This window comes from Felis catus, chromosome C1 (genome assembly GCF_018350175.1).
Source record: "Felis catus isolate Fca126 chromosome C1, F.catus_Fca126_mat1.0, whole genome shotgun sequence".
NCBI lineage: Eukaryota > Metazoa > Chordata > Mammalia > Carnivora > Felidae > Felis > Felis catus.
Window position 1 is genome coordinate 27,268,385 of NC_058375.1, and position 17,718 is coordinate 27,286,102.

The following is a 17,718-nucleotide window of genomic DNA, read 5'->3' on the forward strand; positions in this document are numbered from 1 at the left end:
ATCAACAGCCACAATGTCAAATCCAAAGGCCTTTTTCTCTGGACTTAGCAGCACTTGATAGGCTGACCACTTTCTCTTTTTTGAAACACTCTTCTCTGTGGCTCCCAAATTCTGGCTTTCTCCGACTTCCGTGGTTCCAACTCTGGCTCATTCTCTACTTGACCTCTGTTGGTGTTCCCTGGGGACTTCTGCCTTGCATGTGAATCAGGATGTCTGATGTCTCCACTGGATTGTCTACCAGGCATCTCAAATTTATGTCCAAAATGGAGCACGTGACCAGATTCTCAAATCTTGACCTCCTCCACAGTTTCCCTCTCAGTAAATGGTACCACTCCCCACCCAGCTGCTCAAGCTGGAAATGGAGGAGTCCTATTTCTTTCTCTACACCCAATGCATCAGAAGGTCCATCCTCTTTTATCTCCTCTGCCACTACCCTCGTCCTCAGGACTACTGAAGTAACTTTCAACTGGTCTATTTTTACTGGTACACCTTCATACTAAGCCCTGCAATGACCTGGACTTTGTCTACCTCCAACCTTCAACTATTCTCTTCATCATTCCCTTTGCTCTAGCCACACTAGTTTCCTTTTTGTTGCTGCAATTACCACTTAGTTTTGTGCCTCAGGGTCATTGCACTCACTGTTCTCTTTGCCTGGAATGCTCTTCCCCAGTTCTTTGCAGGTGTGTCATCAGACAAAGATGCTGGGAGTTAAGGGAACATGAAGTCCAGGAAGCATCTCCTAGGGAAAGGTCCAACGATGTGATTTCTTTTCCCAAGAAGGTTCACTGATTCATCCCACCCATATGAAAGGAGGAATGGAGGAAAGGCTGGAAGTATGTATGCTCTGCTTTAACCAAAGCCCTGGGCCTGGCAGGAGACACTCAACCACTAAAGATGTTTGAGACTACAGGAAGTTGAGGGGATTACATGAAATAACAGACATATAGCACTTAAACAATGCTCAGCACGTGGTAATAAATCAATAAAAGGCTGTAAATATCTCTAAGGTGAACATGGAGGGAACCAGTTTATCATCAACCATTCAGTGCTGGACAACTCTCCCTAAGTTAACCATGTAGTCCTCACCAAGTTCTATTTTAGAGATAAAATTCTAGCTCTGAGCAACTTGACCAAGGTCAGAGAGCAAGTAAGAGGGGCTCATACAGGTCTGTCTCTTCCACCCCTCCATTCCCACTGCTCCACATGCCCTCTGCAAAGGTGCTGTCAGGTCTGAGTCAAACAAAAGTAGGTTCTCCAGCCCTACGGGCCCTAAGGCTCTTGTCCTCCAGTATATGGTCAAGATGGTAACAGTACAGAGGCAGGAGTATACTGTGGAGAACATAAGTGGCATAAGCTTCTAATGAGGTCTCAGAATTTGACTCTTCCCAGTTAAGTTCTGTTTGTTGGTGATTCCACAGCAAAATATATTGTGTTTTATCCCCTGACAAACTGGGTTTACCCCTAAGGAAAAGTAGATGATGATTAAAGAAAAAGTATATACAGATTACATGACTTCTTTCTCACAAAGCAAGTAGCTGTGAATTAAATGGAGTATTTAGACTAGGTAAGCATCAGTGTTTTGAGTTCATATTCATTTCTTTAAACCTTTTTTAAAATGTTTTATTTATTTTTGAGAGTGCACAAGTGGGGGAGGGGCAGAGAGACAGAAGGACAGAGGATCCGAAGCGGGCTCCACACTGATAGCAGTGAGCCCAATATGGGGTTTGAACTCAGTGAACTGCGAGATCATGACCTGAGCCAAAGTCAGATCCTCAACCAACTGAGCCACCCTAAGTGCCCCATATTCATTTGTCTTAAAGGATCATGGTGCTCCTGAAGGAATGAGTAGCCTTTGACCACCTTCCCTCTTTCAAACCTCATGAAGTTAGGTGAGTGAGGCTGAGCAGCAGGCCTTTCTCCTGTCAAACACAACCTCCTAACACACAGAGGAGCTAAGTGAGCAGCAATTAGAATACTGAGAACTTTTGCCTGCGTCGAGCAAAGGGCCCAGACAAAGAACAGTGAAAGGACTCTGGGCTTCAGGCAGAGCGGGCTCAGCCATTGTTGCTGAGCTGGGAAGCCAAGCATTTCTCAAGCTCTCTCAGCACCCTCCTCCACCACTCAGAGGTTCCTTGTCCGCTTCTCCAAACTCTTTACTAGTCAGGGCTCAGCTTCCCTACCCTGAGGCAAACCAGCTGTTCTCTTCTCCAACCTATCTCCTCTACCCCACGAAGGAATAGATTGCTTTCTGTGTATTAATCACCTGAAAGCAGATGGGAACCAATCGGAAGACCATTCTGAGCAGTTCGGGCATGAGTGTTAAACAATCAGTGAATTTTTTCAAACTCCAGGAAATCAATTTAGAGGGATACAGCTGGCATTAAAAAAATTAACTCTGGTGGAAGAAAACAGATGAGAAAACAGCGTATTGCATTATGACTCAATCACACACATATACACTATCTGTAAGAAAAATTTCAAGAAGCAATGCTTACCCTTCCAGTGGGCATATACAGGTGTGAAGTCATAAATGTATGTTGAGGCCATGGAAATTCAGTGGATCACGGGCTTTATGAAGTATGAAAGAGGGAAAAGAAACTGGGGAGCTAGCATGGGAGAGGATTATGAAATGCCTCACATGTCAAACTAAAGAACTGGGTTTTATTCTAGAAACAGTGGAAAACCATCAAAGTTTTAAGTGAAAAGATGTATGGATGGTCAAATTTGTAGAGTACAGAGAAAGAACTAGAGAGGAGAAAAGATTAAAAGTAGAGAAGGTAGGAGGCTGTTAAAATAGTCCAGGAAAGAAAGTGAATGATAAACCAGAATACTTGGGAGTTTTACTAAAAGAGATTTAGGAAGTGAAACTGCTACAACTCAGTGACTATGTGAAGGAAGGAGAAAAAGGCACCAAAAATGGTGCCTAGCTAAGTGCATTGTGGCATCCTGAACTGTACTCCAGAACAGAAAAAGGACATTCATGGGAAAATGGGTAAAATCTGAATAAAAGTCGGAGCTAATACTAATGTACTAATCAACAATTGGTTTTAGTTTTTGACAAATGCACAGTGGCTATGTAAGATGTTAACCTAAGGGGGAGCCAGGGGAGAGGTATAAGGAAACATTGCATTATCTTGTGCAATTTTGTATAACACCAAATTTGTCCTAAATTAAGTTTCTTAAAAATAAATGATGCCAGGGTGCCTGGCTGGCTCAGTCGGTAGAGCATCTGATGCTGGAGGTGAGATGCTTAGGAATAAGTTGATCTGGGGCTCAGAAAAGAGATATAGATTGGAGAAAGGAGACTGGGAGTTAGGGTAGGCTGGTGGACTTACCCAGCTTGCCCTGGGGACACTTCAAAGACAGAGAACCATTTCATTCCTGGTGACGCATGGATGCAGAATAACAAGTTTATTCCTGCTGAGCAGTGGATGCAGTATCACAATGATTATACACTTACCGCATACCAGGCCCTGTTCAAAACGCTTCACATTACCTCATGGAATCCTCCTAACTATCCCCCATGGAATAGGTACAATTTTGACCATTTCACAGATGGGAAAACCATGAAGCAGGACTCCTAAATTTTAGTACGGATACTCAACTGGGGCAAGCATCAGAATCACCTGTGGAGCTCTAAAAATAGATGCCTTAGAAAAAGACCCAGAAATCCAGCCATAAGCCAAAACCTATGCATATTCATAGTGGTAGTAGAGGTTGAACCAGCTGTGGTGATATGAATTTCTTTTCCCCCATTTACCCAATGATTAAATTTCTTCTTATGGTTTAAACATCTACCACAGGTGTCTCACAAAGTATATGACATTCTAATCTGATGTTAACACAATAGTTAGTACAAAGATTCTGAATGTAGGTAGTATCTTAGAGAGATGGTATTTTACTTCAGATAAACAAAAAAATTATCTGTATATGGTATTAAGAGTAGCACAGAACTGGATAAAGTAGGACTCATCTTAGTTTAAGACCAAGTGGGGTTTAGGGGTACCTGGGTGGCTCAGCTGGTTAAGCATCCCACCGGCTCAGGTCATGATCTCCCGGTTTGTGAGTTCGAGCCCTGTGTCAGGTTCTGTGCTGACAGCTCAGAGCCTGGAGACTGCTTTGGATTCTGTGTCTCCCTCTCTCTCTCTGCCCCTGCCCCACTCGCACTCTGTCTCTCTCTCTCAAAAGTAAAACGAGGGGCGCCTGGGTGGCGCAGTCGGTTAAGTGTCCGACTTCAGCCAGGTCACGATCTCACGGTCCGTGAGTTCGAGCCCCGCGTCGGGCTCTGGGCTGATGGCTCAGAGCCTGGAGCCTGTTTCCGATTCTGTGTCTCCCTCTCTCTCTGCCCCTCCCCCGTTCATGCTCTGTCTCTCTCTGTCCCAAAAATAAATAAACGTTGAAAAAAAAAATTAAAAAAAAAAAAAAAAAAAAGTAAAACGAGACATTAAAAAAAAAAAAAAAAAAAGACTAAGTGTGTTAACTGGACCAGCAGCAGCAGCATCAATTGGAAATGTTAGAATGCAGAATCTCAGGCCATACCCCAAACATGTAGAAGCTACAGGGGTAACACCCAGCAAGCTGTGTATCAATAAGCCCTCCAGGGAATTGAGATTCATGCTTAAGCTTGAGGACCACGCTCTAAAGAAACTTCCATCCAACCATTCTCTATCATGGTTGAAGACACAAATTACTTAGGAAGCTTTGAAAATATTCCTATGTCTAGGCCCCAAACCTGCTTAGTTAGAATCTGGGAGTGAGTGCAGCCTAATCATGTATAAAAAGGAAAACTCCCCGGGATGATTCTGATACATACATCCAGTTAAGAACCATCATTTTAGTGGCACTAATCAAAAAACATTTACATTATTCATTCCCAAAATGCTAGATTAGGAAGTAATACAGGTATTTGGTTAATTAACTACAGCACATCAATTTAATAGAACATTGCCCAACTGTCAACAAGAATAAAATAGGTATATGTATACTGATATAGAACAATCTAGTATATGTTAAAAAGCAGTGGGGTGCCTGGGTGGCTCAGTCGGTTAGGCGTCCGACTTCAGCTCAGGTCACAATCTCACAGTCTGTGAGTTCGAGCCCCGCGTCGGGCTCTGGGCTGATGGCTCAGAGCCTGGAGCCTGCTTCCGATTCTGTGTCTCCCTCTCTCTCTGTCCCTCCCCCGTTCATGCTCTGTCTCTGTCTCAAAAATAAATAAACGTTAAAAAATTAATTAATTAATTAAAAAGCAGTATGCAGACCATTTACAAATACTTTTAAGAGGGGTTATGCGTGTATGCGTGTGCGTGCATACATGTGTGTTCGTGCTTTATACAGGAACAACTTCTATCTTAAAGGCTAGGTAAGAAATTAGTATCTGAAGTTTCCTCTGGGAAGGGAAGCAGGTGATCAAATTATAGGGACAGCAGAAACATTTTTTACTGTGTGTCTTTGTATCACTTGCATTTTTTACTAAGTGTACGTATTATGTATTCAAACTAATTTTTATTTTTTAATGTTTATTTATTTTTGAGAGAGAGAGACAGAGTGTGAGCGGAGAAGACATAGAATCTGAAACAGGCTCCAGGCTCTGAGCAGTCAGCACATAGCCCAATGCGGGGCTCGAACCCACGAACAGTGAGATCATGACCTGAGCTGAAGTCGGATGCTCAACCAACTGAGCCACCCAGTCGCCCCTCAAACTAATTTTTAAAACGTTAAGCTTAGGGGTAAAAAGAACCACTGCTTTAGGGAAATGAGACATTAGCAAGCAAGATATATGAAAGAGCTAGACTTTGGAAGCTAGGCAGTGAAACAGAATGCAGGGCTATCAGCTAAAAGGACAATTAGAGCATTAATGAAGGGAAAGGGGCAGAAGGAAAGACAGTCCCAGCAAAAAGTCCAATGCAGATAATCCTTTCTCCATGTCTGTCCTGAAGTGATGATAGGTAAATGGAGATTCAAAACAGACAGCTCAATGTATCCAGATTCAGCTTTATTCTGAATTAACCATCTATCAAGGATGCACGTCAAAAGAGTAGAAAAAGACGAAGGAGCCCATCAAAAAAAGTTCCCTGGCAAGTTGGAGGGAAGGCATGAGGTTAGGAGCCCTGTTTAGGGAAGGAAATGTTGTCCAGGTCATGGATGCCATTTTTGTCAATGATTCGAACACTGAAGGTTGGCAGATTCAGGATGAAGCGTTTCTGGAGCTGCAGACAGAGATGAAGAAAATCAGTCAAAAAGTATTTACTGACCACTAACTATGGGCCAGGCTCTCTTCGAGGGCACTGGGCATACAAGCAGATAAAAAATCCTTGCTTTTGTGGAGCTTATATTGTACTGGTCAGTACTCAGACACTGAAGAAACCCCAAACTGCAGCTGGAGGCTGGAAGGTGGTGAGGGAGGGCTGGGAGATGCAGCTGGGAGCTTGTCTCTGGTCAGTCAGCTGATGAAAGAGTAAGAAAATCCAAAGCTCTATTCCCCACAGTCTGCTACCAATCAGTTTGGTAAACACAGACTTCTTTCTAAAAATGTCTCAAGGTAATCAGCCTACAAAGAGTGATTGCTCTAGGAATAAGCTTTGGACCAAAGCAATGTATTCCTATGTCCCAAGAATTTACTCCAGGCACCATAGCCCCACCCACTGACATTATAAGGACTGACTGTGTGACTCCATCTGTGTGTGTGTGTGTGTGTGTGTGTGTGTGTGTCTGTGTCTGTGTGTGTGTAGCCACAGGAATGGTGGAAGGGTGTTGGAAGAACTGCTCTTGGAACAACCCCTACTTCCAACTCCTGCAGTCCAAGCTGACCTGTGATTAAAATAACACCTCCGCACTCTCATTAAGACTCTCTGCTTGAGAGGCTGTTCCAAACAAGCAGTGCTCTATTGTGCATGGAAGCAGACAGCCCCACTAACCTGGCTGGTGATTATAGAGGAAGACGGCTGGAGGAAATCTTGGCTTCTGTGGCCACCCTTCCCGGACACCTCACTTAGTCTCCAGAGGGAAGGCACAAAGCTCTCTACTTGCTCCCTTAGAAGCATATCCCAGAAATGTCCACCTCCCCAGGCCCAAGCCCTCCCTCCTGTGATATTTCCCATCTCCTTTACAGCTGAGGACTGGGCATCAAAAACCCATTCCATTTCCAGAGTCTCCTCTGGCTGATGACTCCTACATCCAAAAACAAGCTCTAAAATCAAGAAAAGGTGACAAGAAATATGGGTTTCTAAAATGATCATGTTTAGGGTCCATAGTGAATAAAGTCTCAAAGCCCTTGATATGCCAGTGGCTTCTCCCTGACACCCCCTGTAACACTTAGGACTGCTGGACTAATATGGTCTCTTAGCTGGATGGCTAAGGAAAGTACATGAGTTTGTCCTCAGTTTCTGCTTTGTAAAGGGGATTTGCAAACATGAGGAAGAAGGGGGACACTGTGGACTGAAGAAGACAGGGTTGTATAAGAGGCAAATTGACATTATGCTCAGTGCTCCCACCTGCTCTCACCCACCTGCTCTCTCCTAGACCACAAATTCAAGTTCATCCTTAGGCCACAAGAACAGTAAAAGAATTTAAAAGCCTAAGGGGGCTGCTTTCTCTTCCTCCTCATCCTCCATACATAACCCAAAGCCTTAGACTCTTAGCAGCAGTATTAATGGGCAGGGTCCACGTTCCTGGCCTCATAAACTAAAGGCTACTCTCTTCTTCTGCTTAAAGCTTCCCAGTTGCTTTCTATGGCCTCCTGAATTCTCAGGGAAGCCTTTCTCTCCAGGACTAATGGACTGTTAAGACAGCAGACACAGGGCACCTGGGTGGCTCAGTTGCTTAAGTGTCTGACTTCGGCTCAGGTCATGATCTCACGGTTTGTGGGTTAGAGCCCCACATCAGGTTCTGTACTGACAGCTCAGAGCCTGGAGCCTGTTTCAGATTCTGTGTCTCCCTCTCTCTCTGCCCCTCCCCCACTTGGCACTGTCTCAAAAATAAACATTAAAAATAAAAAATTTTTTAAAAAGAAAGCAGACACCTGGGGTATGGCAACCCCAGGTGACACAAATACAGCAGGTATTAAGTCTAAGATAGTTCTTTTATTTTTTTAAATTTTTATTATTTATGTTTAAGAGAGAGAGAAACAGACACAGCAGGAGCAGGGGAGGGGCAGAGAGAGAGACACACACAGAATCCAAAGCAGGCTCCAGGCTCTGAGCTGTCAGGACAGAGCCCAACACAGAGCTCGAACCCATGAACCGTGAGATCATGATCTGAGCTGAAGTCGGACACTTAACCAACTGAAGCGTCCCTAAGGTAGTAGTTCTTAAAATATGACCCAGTTACCGCCTGCAGCAAAATCACCTGGGACTGCTAATCAAATACTCAGACTCTACACCAGGACAACTGAATCAGAATCAGTGGTGGGAATGGGAGTAGGGTAGTCACGAATCTGCTTAAAAACAAAAATAAAAACAAAACAAACAATCAAAAAAACAGTTCCCAAGATGATTCTTATACATGCCAAATTCTGAGAATCACTAGGTTGGATGAGCCAAAAAAAGATAACTAAATTGTAAAATTGACATTGATGGGAGGTAACCCATGAGAGTTTGTTACCCACCAAACTCTATCCCTGGTAGCAACTTCACATCTGGTTAGTGTGTATTTATTACACCTTCTGGCAAAGATCAGGGAAAAACTGCAACCAAGGAATGAACAATATTGGCAAACAGAGATAAACATTCCTTTCAGGGTCCTGTGGGAACTACTCACCTCCTCTAGACATTTCCTAAGAAGCTCCACTGCCCTCTCACGAGAGATAGCTGAAAGAGAACACAGAGGCCACGTATTCAAGGAGTTGCCATCAAGTCCAACTCTCTGCCACAACTTTTAAGTTTCAAATTTCTTCAGGTCAGCATGCCACACAAACGGAAAAGGCAAAAAAATACCTAGCCTTCTAGCTTGCAACAAACTTATTCCATATGCAGTGGAGGATGCCCCAGACCCAGTGCTCCGGCAGCCACAAGCCATTGCAAATTGATTTGCTACAGAGAAGGGTAAGCATGACGGAATTCTGCCTCCCATGGCCAGGGCCTGCCTCTAGAGAAGTCCAGCGGCTTGCCTCTTTTTTATCGCCCATCCCCCTCACCCCTACCCACCCCACCCTTTTAGACTAGGGCTTAAATCGGTTCCATCTGCCCTAGCCAGCTGCAAATCAGGGCAAGGGAGGACAGGCCAGAGTTTTAGCCTCACTTTCCCAGCTGGGTCTCAGTTTAACAATGGAAAGAGAATTCATGGGATAGGGCTGAGACTCTCATAAAACAGGAGCCAAAGGAACTGTTCACAGGCATGGCAAACTGGGATGACATATTATGCAGTTAGGCTTCAAGGGTGGTTAGTGGTGATTTTGGTGGGCAAGTCAGCTGTATTACTGACAGATGCCAAATCAAGAAACAGTCATTAGGAGGCCAGGCCAATGCTTTTCAGGATGTGGCCTGGAGCTCTGGCATGGCTAAGGTTGAGTGAGAGGGCAGCACCAAAAAAAAGAGTAAAGAAGCCAGATTTTTACTGTACTGATAGGGAAGAATGGAATTTAAGGAGAGGAATGGCTATCTGGGCTGCATCTATAGCCTAGAAAAGTGAAGAATCCCAAGTGCCTATTGCTCACAGTGGCTAAAGTCAAGGTTGGGATTGGAGTCAGAAGATAGAATGTAGCACAAAAGCACCCCTGTGCTGGAAGCTTTGCCAAGCTAACAGTTTACTGACAAGTAGAGAGCCAGCTCTTTCTCACAGGAGGGGCAGCCAGCAGCTGATAAAGAACCAAGCGAAGGGCCAAGGCTTGTGGCCTTAAAAGCTTTGATGTTTAAGCAAAGAAATCTTCCATTGTCATTCTGGGGACCTGTTCATCCTCACAAACTCAAACATGCAAACCACTTCGCTTATTTGCTCATTCTTTATAGCTGAGATGCTAATAAGCATCTAGGCTGGGCAAAATGAATTAAAAAACGGAACTTTTGTAACTGAAAAATTAATTTTACTCACTACTGTAGCACCCTTTTAAACAAAACAAAACCCAGCTGTGGACATATGCAGTATCTCCTTCTGTCTGGTAAAGAAGGACTTTTATTAGCTTTTCAAGAACCCTACTGACCTGGAGGGGAGAGCAGCTTCCAGAAGGTACCTGGATGTGCTTCCTAGGATCCATCCTCTATTCAAGCCCCGACCACCCAACTCCAGGAGTAGTGTACAAAACCAGAAGGCAGCTCAGGACGGGACTGTATTCCCTACCTAGAGTGCTAGAACTTACTTGGAGTGTAGTATCGATCCAGGATACTAAGAGTCAGGAAGGCACCATAGCCATGGGCTGCAAAAGGGGCCTTGGCCAAGGCTGCCAGGTAGTCCATGTAGTAAAGCGCTGGACCCTCATGCTCGTCATAGCCAGCCAGGAGGAGGTTGACATGATACGGGGTCTGCAGAAGAAAGACATGGTCAAAGCAGTAGCACCAACATCTCTTTCCATGACAAATGGGATCATTCCAATTCCTGATGAATAAGAAAATAACAGCAGCTAAGTAAATCATGATGAAAGTAAAAACTGAGAGAAATCTAAAGGCCTAAGAGTGTGGTAAGAGTTTGTAAAGGGAAGTTAGCTTGTTTGAATGTAAGGGCATTGGGAGCACTTACCGGTATTCAAAAAAGCTGCTTTCTTCGTAAAGCCTGTGGACAAGAACTTGTTACGAAAGCAAAACATAGGTGCTCTTACGTCTTTTCTAACTGCTGAAACCAAAAAACACAGTTCTGAGAGTGTCAGGCCACAGACTAAAGAAAGCGGCAGCTCCAACCACATCTTCCAAAATAAACAGATTCCATCTGGGCACCTGGACCAAAATTTCAGATGGTAGACTGTATGCCATAGTATTAAAGAAACAACTTGGGGGTGCAGAAGGATAGTAGGTCCCAAAAATTTAAATCAAACCACTAAACATTTAAAATTTTTTTAAATTTTAAGTAGGCTCCACACCCACCATGGGGCTTGAACTCAAGAGTTACATGCTCTAGGGGCGCCTGGGTGGCTCAGTTGGTCAAGCGGCCGACTTGAGCTTGGTTCATGATCTCACTGTTCATGAGTTTGAGCCCCGCATCAGGCTCTGTGCTGACAGCTCAGAGCCTGGAGCCTGCTTCGGATTCTGTCTCCCTCTCTCTGTGCCCATCTCCCTCTTTCACTGTGTCTGTCTCTCAAAAATAAAATAAATGTTAAAAAAATTAAAAAAAAAAAAAAGAGTTACATGCTCTACTGACTAAGCCAGCCAGGTGCCCCTCAAATCACTAAACTTTAATGCAGACAGTAATAATGAAGTCCATAAATGCTCTAGAAGAACTGTGGAAACATAGCAACACTGGAAGAACTGTAGATTTAGGTGAAACGCTAACATTTTTTCTCATATAAGAAGGCTCTCCTAAGGTAACTAAAAAGTAATTTTTATCAATGAAACAAACAAAAAGTAATTAACTGGTGTTCTTTCTTTGTATTACTGGCAAATCTAAACATGCAAGTTTCTACAAAGAACCTTTAGTAAGTCGGCCTTGATCTTCATCTCCAAATGGAAGATTATTTTTTTCTACACTAGCTGGGCCATTTACCATGTTAAATTCCTTTTTCTCTGGAAAATGTGTTTTCCACCTTGCATTGGCCTCAGAGGGTAGTGAGCAGGCCTTGCTCAGGTTATGTGCCCATCCTTAAATTTACATATTCAATTAAATGCACATTAAATGAAACTGAATACATTTATGCACCCTTTTAAAGTAATAAAGCGAGTGTATAAAGCATAAAGTAATAACAGCTAGTGGTCCTAAAAGTGACACCTTATGTTCTTTGGACAATGATTAACATGGACACCTGGAAGCTTGAAGAAGTTCATGTTAGAAGAACACATGAAAATATTATATACTAACTTAGAATTCTAAGCCAGTTGTCCTAAGTAACATTTCCTAAAGATTACAGTGTAGCCCTAAACTGCAAACAAGTTTCTGCCTTGGGTGGATGGTGGATAGTCTGAAAGGAGTAAGAACTGACCAGCAGTAGTCAAGTCTTCTGAGAAAATAATTACGTGCTTGTCACATTTCCCAGTGGGTAGTGTGCTACACTCTGCCAGGCTCTGCAACTCTCTGCCACATTCTGCAACTACATTCTTAGTAAGTCTGACCTTAGGCAAGACACTTAACCCCTATGAGTTTCTGTTTCCTTATGTGTAAAACTGGGTCAACTGGGTCAACTAATCCTTCCCTTTTCTATCTTCTGGGGAGTATGGTGAGAAAAAATAATAGAGGTGAGGCATCCCAAACTCTGGAAGAAAAGATGCTGCCTACATTTCGTAGCATATTAGCTATACCCCAATCTCCTTTCAATAGCATGCCACTTTAAACAACAAAAACTAAACTGTTTAAATTAGCTAAAGATAAAATATGTATATATACCTAATAGATTTTTTCTAGTAAAAATTTTTTTAAGTGTGAAAAACATACTGTAAAATCAGGCAGACACAGAATACCTTCATGTTCTTATGGTTAGAATTAGAATCTCAAAGAGGAAGCAGAGGGGCGCCTGGGTGGCTCAGTTGGTTAAGCGTCTGACTTCAGCTCAGGTCATGATCTCACAGTCCGTGAGTTCGAGCACCACGTCGGCCTCTGTGCTGACAGCTCAGAGCCTGGAGCCTGCTTCAAATTCTGTGTCTCCCTCTCTTTCTGCCCCTCCCCTGCTCATGCTCTGTCTCTCTCTCTCTGTCTCAAAAATAAATAAAAATATTTAAAAAAAAAAAAAAAAAAAGAGGAAGCAGAGAGAAGAATGGGGGAGAGAGGAGAGAAACAGAGAGATGGCAAGGGAATTCTAACTGGTTTTCCTCCCCTAAGAGATTTCACAGTATAGTTTCTTATCTACCACAAAAAAAAAGTTCACCCTTTTGCTAAGAGGATAACTCTACAATTCTTCGTTCACTAGCTAAAACAACCACTGTATGGTTAATCAGAACAATTTTATCAAGTTGTAATGGCAAATTAAGGATCCACTCAGATACCCAAAGAGGTCTAAGCAACAGAACCTAGATATGTTCTGTCTCTAATGAGGATCTTGCTATACTATGAGATTACATTGTGTTTAAAACAATGTGATTTTAAAAGCCACCACCAAAAGATTTTACATGAAACTATGTCAACAAAACTTCAAAAGCAAATGGTATTGCTTAATTGGTCTATATAATATCATTTATTCATGCTTAAGCATCTGATACACACACTCATCAAAGTTGGTATTCAGAAGCTACAACACGTGGTAGAGAAGATAACTCACAAATTATTGTGTGACTTCGAATTACCAACTTCTGCAAGTGTGAGATGCTTAAGCATAAATAAATGGTGTTAGCTAGACTAATTAAATCAATACATCTGTGTAACAACTTGCAGTTTCTGAAATTCTTCCTACAATACTCCATCAAAGATCTCTGGCTTACACTAGTCTTTTTTTTGTTTTGTTTTTTTAAGTTTATTTATTTATTTTGAGAGAGACAGAGAAAGAGAGAACAAATGGGGGTGGGGAGGGGAGGGAGAGGGGGAGAGGGGGAGAGGGGGAGAGAGAAGGAGAGAGAATCCCAAGTAGGCCTTCCACTGTCAGCTCAGAGCCAAACACGAAGCTCAAACCCACGAACTGTGAGATCATGACCTGAGTTGAAACCAAGAGTCAGAAGCTTAACCGACTGAGCCACCCAGATGCCCCTTACACTAGTGTTTTAAAATTTCAAATTAAGTCTTATTTATTGTCACTCTTGTGCCTCTAAGAATCAGTGTTCAATTCAAAGTGACAAAGCCATAGTTATGAGTTTCTTGACTGTTATTGTCCCTCATATTCTTGATTCCTTACTGTATTCCTGAAATGAGACAAATTCCAAGCCCCTCAATTTTGTGTTATTCTGACAGTATACACATGTGTGACTGCTGGTAGTATGCTTAGAAAAATACTTATGTGTAAGCTACAGCCTACCTATTCAAATATTTATGCCAATTATAAGCTCCATGAAGGCAGGATTATGTCTGGTTTGTTCAATGATATACAAGCATATAGTATATGCTCAATAAATATGTGCTGAATGAGTAGTAATCATACCAGAAGGCATTATATGTTTTAATTTATATGTGGCTAATGCCTAGTATGACAAGGAGATGAGGAAAATGACTAAACAAATGTCAGAAAGCGATAGGTCCTACTTCCAAAAATTCACTCAAGTTTAAATCAACTGCCAGCATCTCTCTGAATGCACATATATTGTTGCCTTTTACTAGACTCCTGGGTCCTTCTTTCCATTCCCCTGTATTATATTTCTCAATGTTTATTTCTGAGAGGGCACAAGCAGGGGAGGGGTAGAGAGAGAGGGACAGAGGATCTGAGGTGGGCTCCACACTGACTGCAGTGAGCCTGATGTGGGGCTTAAATTCAAGAACTGTGAGATCATGACCTGAGCCAAAGTCAGACGCTCAACCGAGCCACCCAGGCACCCCTCTAACCCCCTTTAGACATAGGTTGCTAAGTAAAGGAAAATTTAGGGTACAGGTCATGCATCTAGAATTGAACAAAGGGGAGAACAACTGCACAAATAAGTATTTTAGGAAGAAATGTCTGGAAAAATGTCTGTTCGTGTCTTCTGCCCATTTCTTAACTGGATTATTTTGGGGGTGTTTAGTTTGATAAATTCTTTATAGATTTTGGATACTAACCTTTTATCAGATATGTCATTTGCAAATATCTTCTCCGACATACAGATGACTAACAGACACATGAAAAGATGCTCACCATCACTCATCATCAGGGAAATACTAATCAAAATCACAAGGAGATACCACCTCATTCCTATCAGAGTGGCTAAAATTAACATAGGAAACAATAGATGTTTGGCCAGGATGTGGACAAAAGGGATCCCTCTTACGATGTTGGTGGGAATACAAACTGGTGTAGCCACTCTGGAAAACAGTATGGAGGTTGCTCAAAAGTTAAAAACAGAACTACCCTTGGAGCGCCTGGGTGGTTCAGTTGGTTAAGTGTCTGACTTTGGCTCAGGTCACGATCTCACGATTCATGGGTTCGAGCCCCGTGTTGGGCTCTGTGCTGACAGGTCAGAGCCTGGAGCCTGCTTCAGATTCTGTGTTTCCCTCTCTCTCTGCCCCTCCCCCACTCTTGCTCTGTCTCTCTCTCTTTCAAAAATAAATAAACATTAATTTAAAGAAAAAAGAAAAAAACGAAAAAACAGAACATTGCTACAACCCAGTATTTGCACTACTAGGTATTTACCCAAAGGATACAAAAATATACAGATTCAAAGGGGCACATGCACCCTGATGTTTATAGCAGCATTATCAACAATAGCCAAACTATGGAAAGAGCCCAAATGTCCAAACTGATGAATGGATATGGGGCGCCTGGGTGGCTCAGTTGGTTAAGCATCTGACTTCAGCTCAGGTCATTATCTCACAGTTTGTGGGTTTGAGCCCCACATCAGGCTCTGTGCTGACAGCTCAGAGCCTGGAGCCTGCTTCAGATTCTCATTCTCTTTCTCTCTCCCACTCCCCTGCTTGCTCTCCCTCTCAAAAATAAACATTTAAAAAAAAAAAAAACCTAAAAAGATTAAATTAAAAACTAAAAAAAAGAACTGATGAATGGATAAAGAGGATGTGCTGTGTGTGTGTATACACATACATACGATGGAATATTACTCAGCCATCAAAAAGAATGAAATCTTGTCGTTTGCAACCATGTGGATGGAGCTAGAATGTATTATGCTAAGTGAAATAAATCAGAGAAAGACAAATATATGATTTCACTCATATGTGGAATTTAAGAAATAAAACAAATGAACATAGGGGAAGGAAAAAAAAGAGACGGAAGAAAACCATAAGAGATTCTTAACTATAGAGAACAAAGTGAGGATTCATGGAGGGAGTAGGTGGGGGATGGGCTAAATGGGTGATGGGTATTAAGGAGGGTAGTTGCTGGGATGAGCACTGGGTGTTATATGTAAGTGACAAATCACTAAATTCTACTAATTTTGTAGAATTAATTTTGTCATATATATTTGTATATTGTACAAAAATTTGTAGAAACTAATTTTGTCATATATGTTAACTAATCAGAATTTAAATAAAAACTTAGAAGAAAGAAATAGCTTTGGTAAACTGTATAGTTAGACCTGAGTTCAAAACCTGTCTTATCAATGTGTGGCTTTAGAAAAGTTAGTCACTTAACTTCTCTCAATTTTAGTGTTCTTATTGAAAACACGGGCTAATACCTACACAAAAGGGATACGGTGAAGATTCAAAGAGACAATGCAGGGGCGCCTGGGTGGCGCAGTCGGTTAAGCGTCCGACTTCAGCCAGGTCACGATCTCGCGGTCTGTGAGTTCGAGCCCCGCGTCAGGCTCTGGGCTGATGGCTCAGAGCCTGGAGCCTGTTTCCGATTCTGTGTCTCCCTCTCTGTCTGCCCCTCCTCCGTTCATGCTTTGTCTCTCTGTGTCCCAAAAAAAATAAATAAACGTTGAAAAAAAAAATTAATTAAAAAAAAAAGAGACAATGCATATGAACAATAAGCAGAGTGCCTAAAACACAGTAAAGCCTCAATAAATACTAAAATTACTACTAGAGGGGCGCCTGGGTGGCTCAGTCGGTTGAGCGCCGGACTTCGGCTCAGGTCATGATCTCGCGGTCCGTGAATTCGAGCCCCGCGTCGGGCTCTGTGCTGACAGCTCAGAGCCTGGAGCCTGTTTCAGATTCTGTGTCTCCCTCTCTCTGACCCTCCCCTGTTCATGCTCTGTCTCTCCCTGTCTCAAAAATAAATAAAACGTTAAAAAAATTTTTTTAAATAAATAAATAAATAAATAAACAAACAAACAAACAAATAAATAAATAAATAAAATTACTACTAGAGACACACAATCATCTATGAAGTTCACAGTGCCTATGAAATAGACACTGCAAGTACTCAGGAGAAGCCCACCTACTCCTAGCACTGAAATACAAGTCCTCATAATGTCTTCATAAAGGGACATGGAAGGATGTTAATAAAAAGTGCCTAGCACACTGGCTAACACACAGAAATGCGGTAAATGACAGTTTCCTCCTCTCCTCTTCCCAGACTCTTTCAGAAGCCCCAAGTCAGAAGGTGATAATGATTGTATTCACTCTCAAAGACATTCATAAGCATCTTCACTTCAAGCATATCCACTTCGCATTCAACCTACCCTCACCTATCTTGAGACTGACACAGGCCTGGAGACATAGACATATATAGATTTTCTGGAAGCCTGAAAAAACAAAAACAAAAACAAACCCTACACCCACTCTTGAAGAGTAAGTACCGTTTAATAATTTATTAAGTACTTTCGTGCTGTTTCTGCCACTACAGATATGTCCACTTGAGTGCCAAGTCTCACTTTCTAGCTACTTTTTCATCAGTTCCCTTCTATCCTATGAGCAGCATTACATGTGAGGATCTGTCAATTATTCCAGGGAAATGGGAACACTAATCAATCATGACAGATTTGCCAGGAAACCTCTATGCTTTACAAAGTAATCCTTGTTCTGTGCATGATATAATCTAGTCTTTGGTTGTCTCCACTATTCTAATTATTTAGATACCAAATCTAGGTAATAAAACAAAGTTATGAGGTCCCCAAGGAACTGGCATCCTTCACAACAAAGGAT

The 17,718-nt window shown here is 42.3% G+C and overlaps 1 protein-coding gene across 3 annotated transcripts in view; it reads right to left on the reverse strand.

The window, feature by feature from the left end:
- Positions 1–5,971: 5,971 nt before the first annotated feature.
- PSMB2 (proteasome 20S subunit beta 2) overlaps positions 5,972–17,718 on the reverse strand; it is a 33,604-nt gene continuing 21,857 nt past the window's right edge. For all 3 annotated transcript variants that reach the window (XM_045035535.1, XM_003989851.5, XM_045035534.1), the window contains 3 exons: positions 10,289–10,451; positions 8,755–8,804; positions 5,972–6,206 (listed from right to left, as the gene is read on the reverse strand). In XM_045035535.1, coding sequence (XP_044891470.1) covers positions 6,099–6,206; positions 8,755–8,804; positions 10,289–10,451 — 321 coding nt within the window. In that variant the 3' untranslated portion in view covers positions 5,972–6,098. The remainder of the gene's footprint in view (positions 6,207–8,754; positions 8,805–10,288; positions 10,452–17,718) is intronic.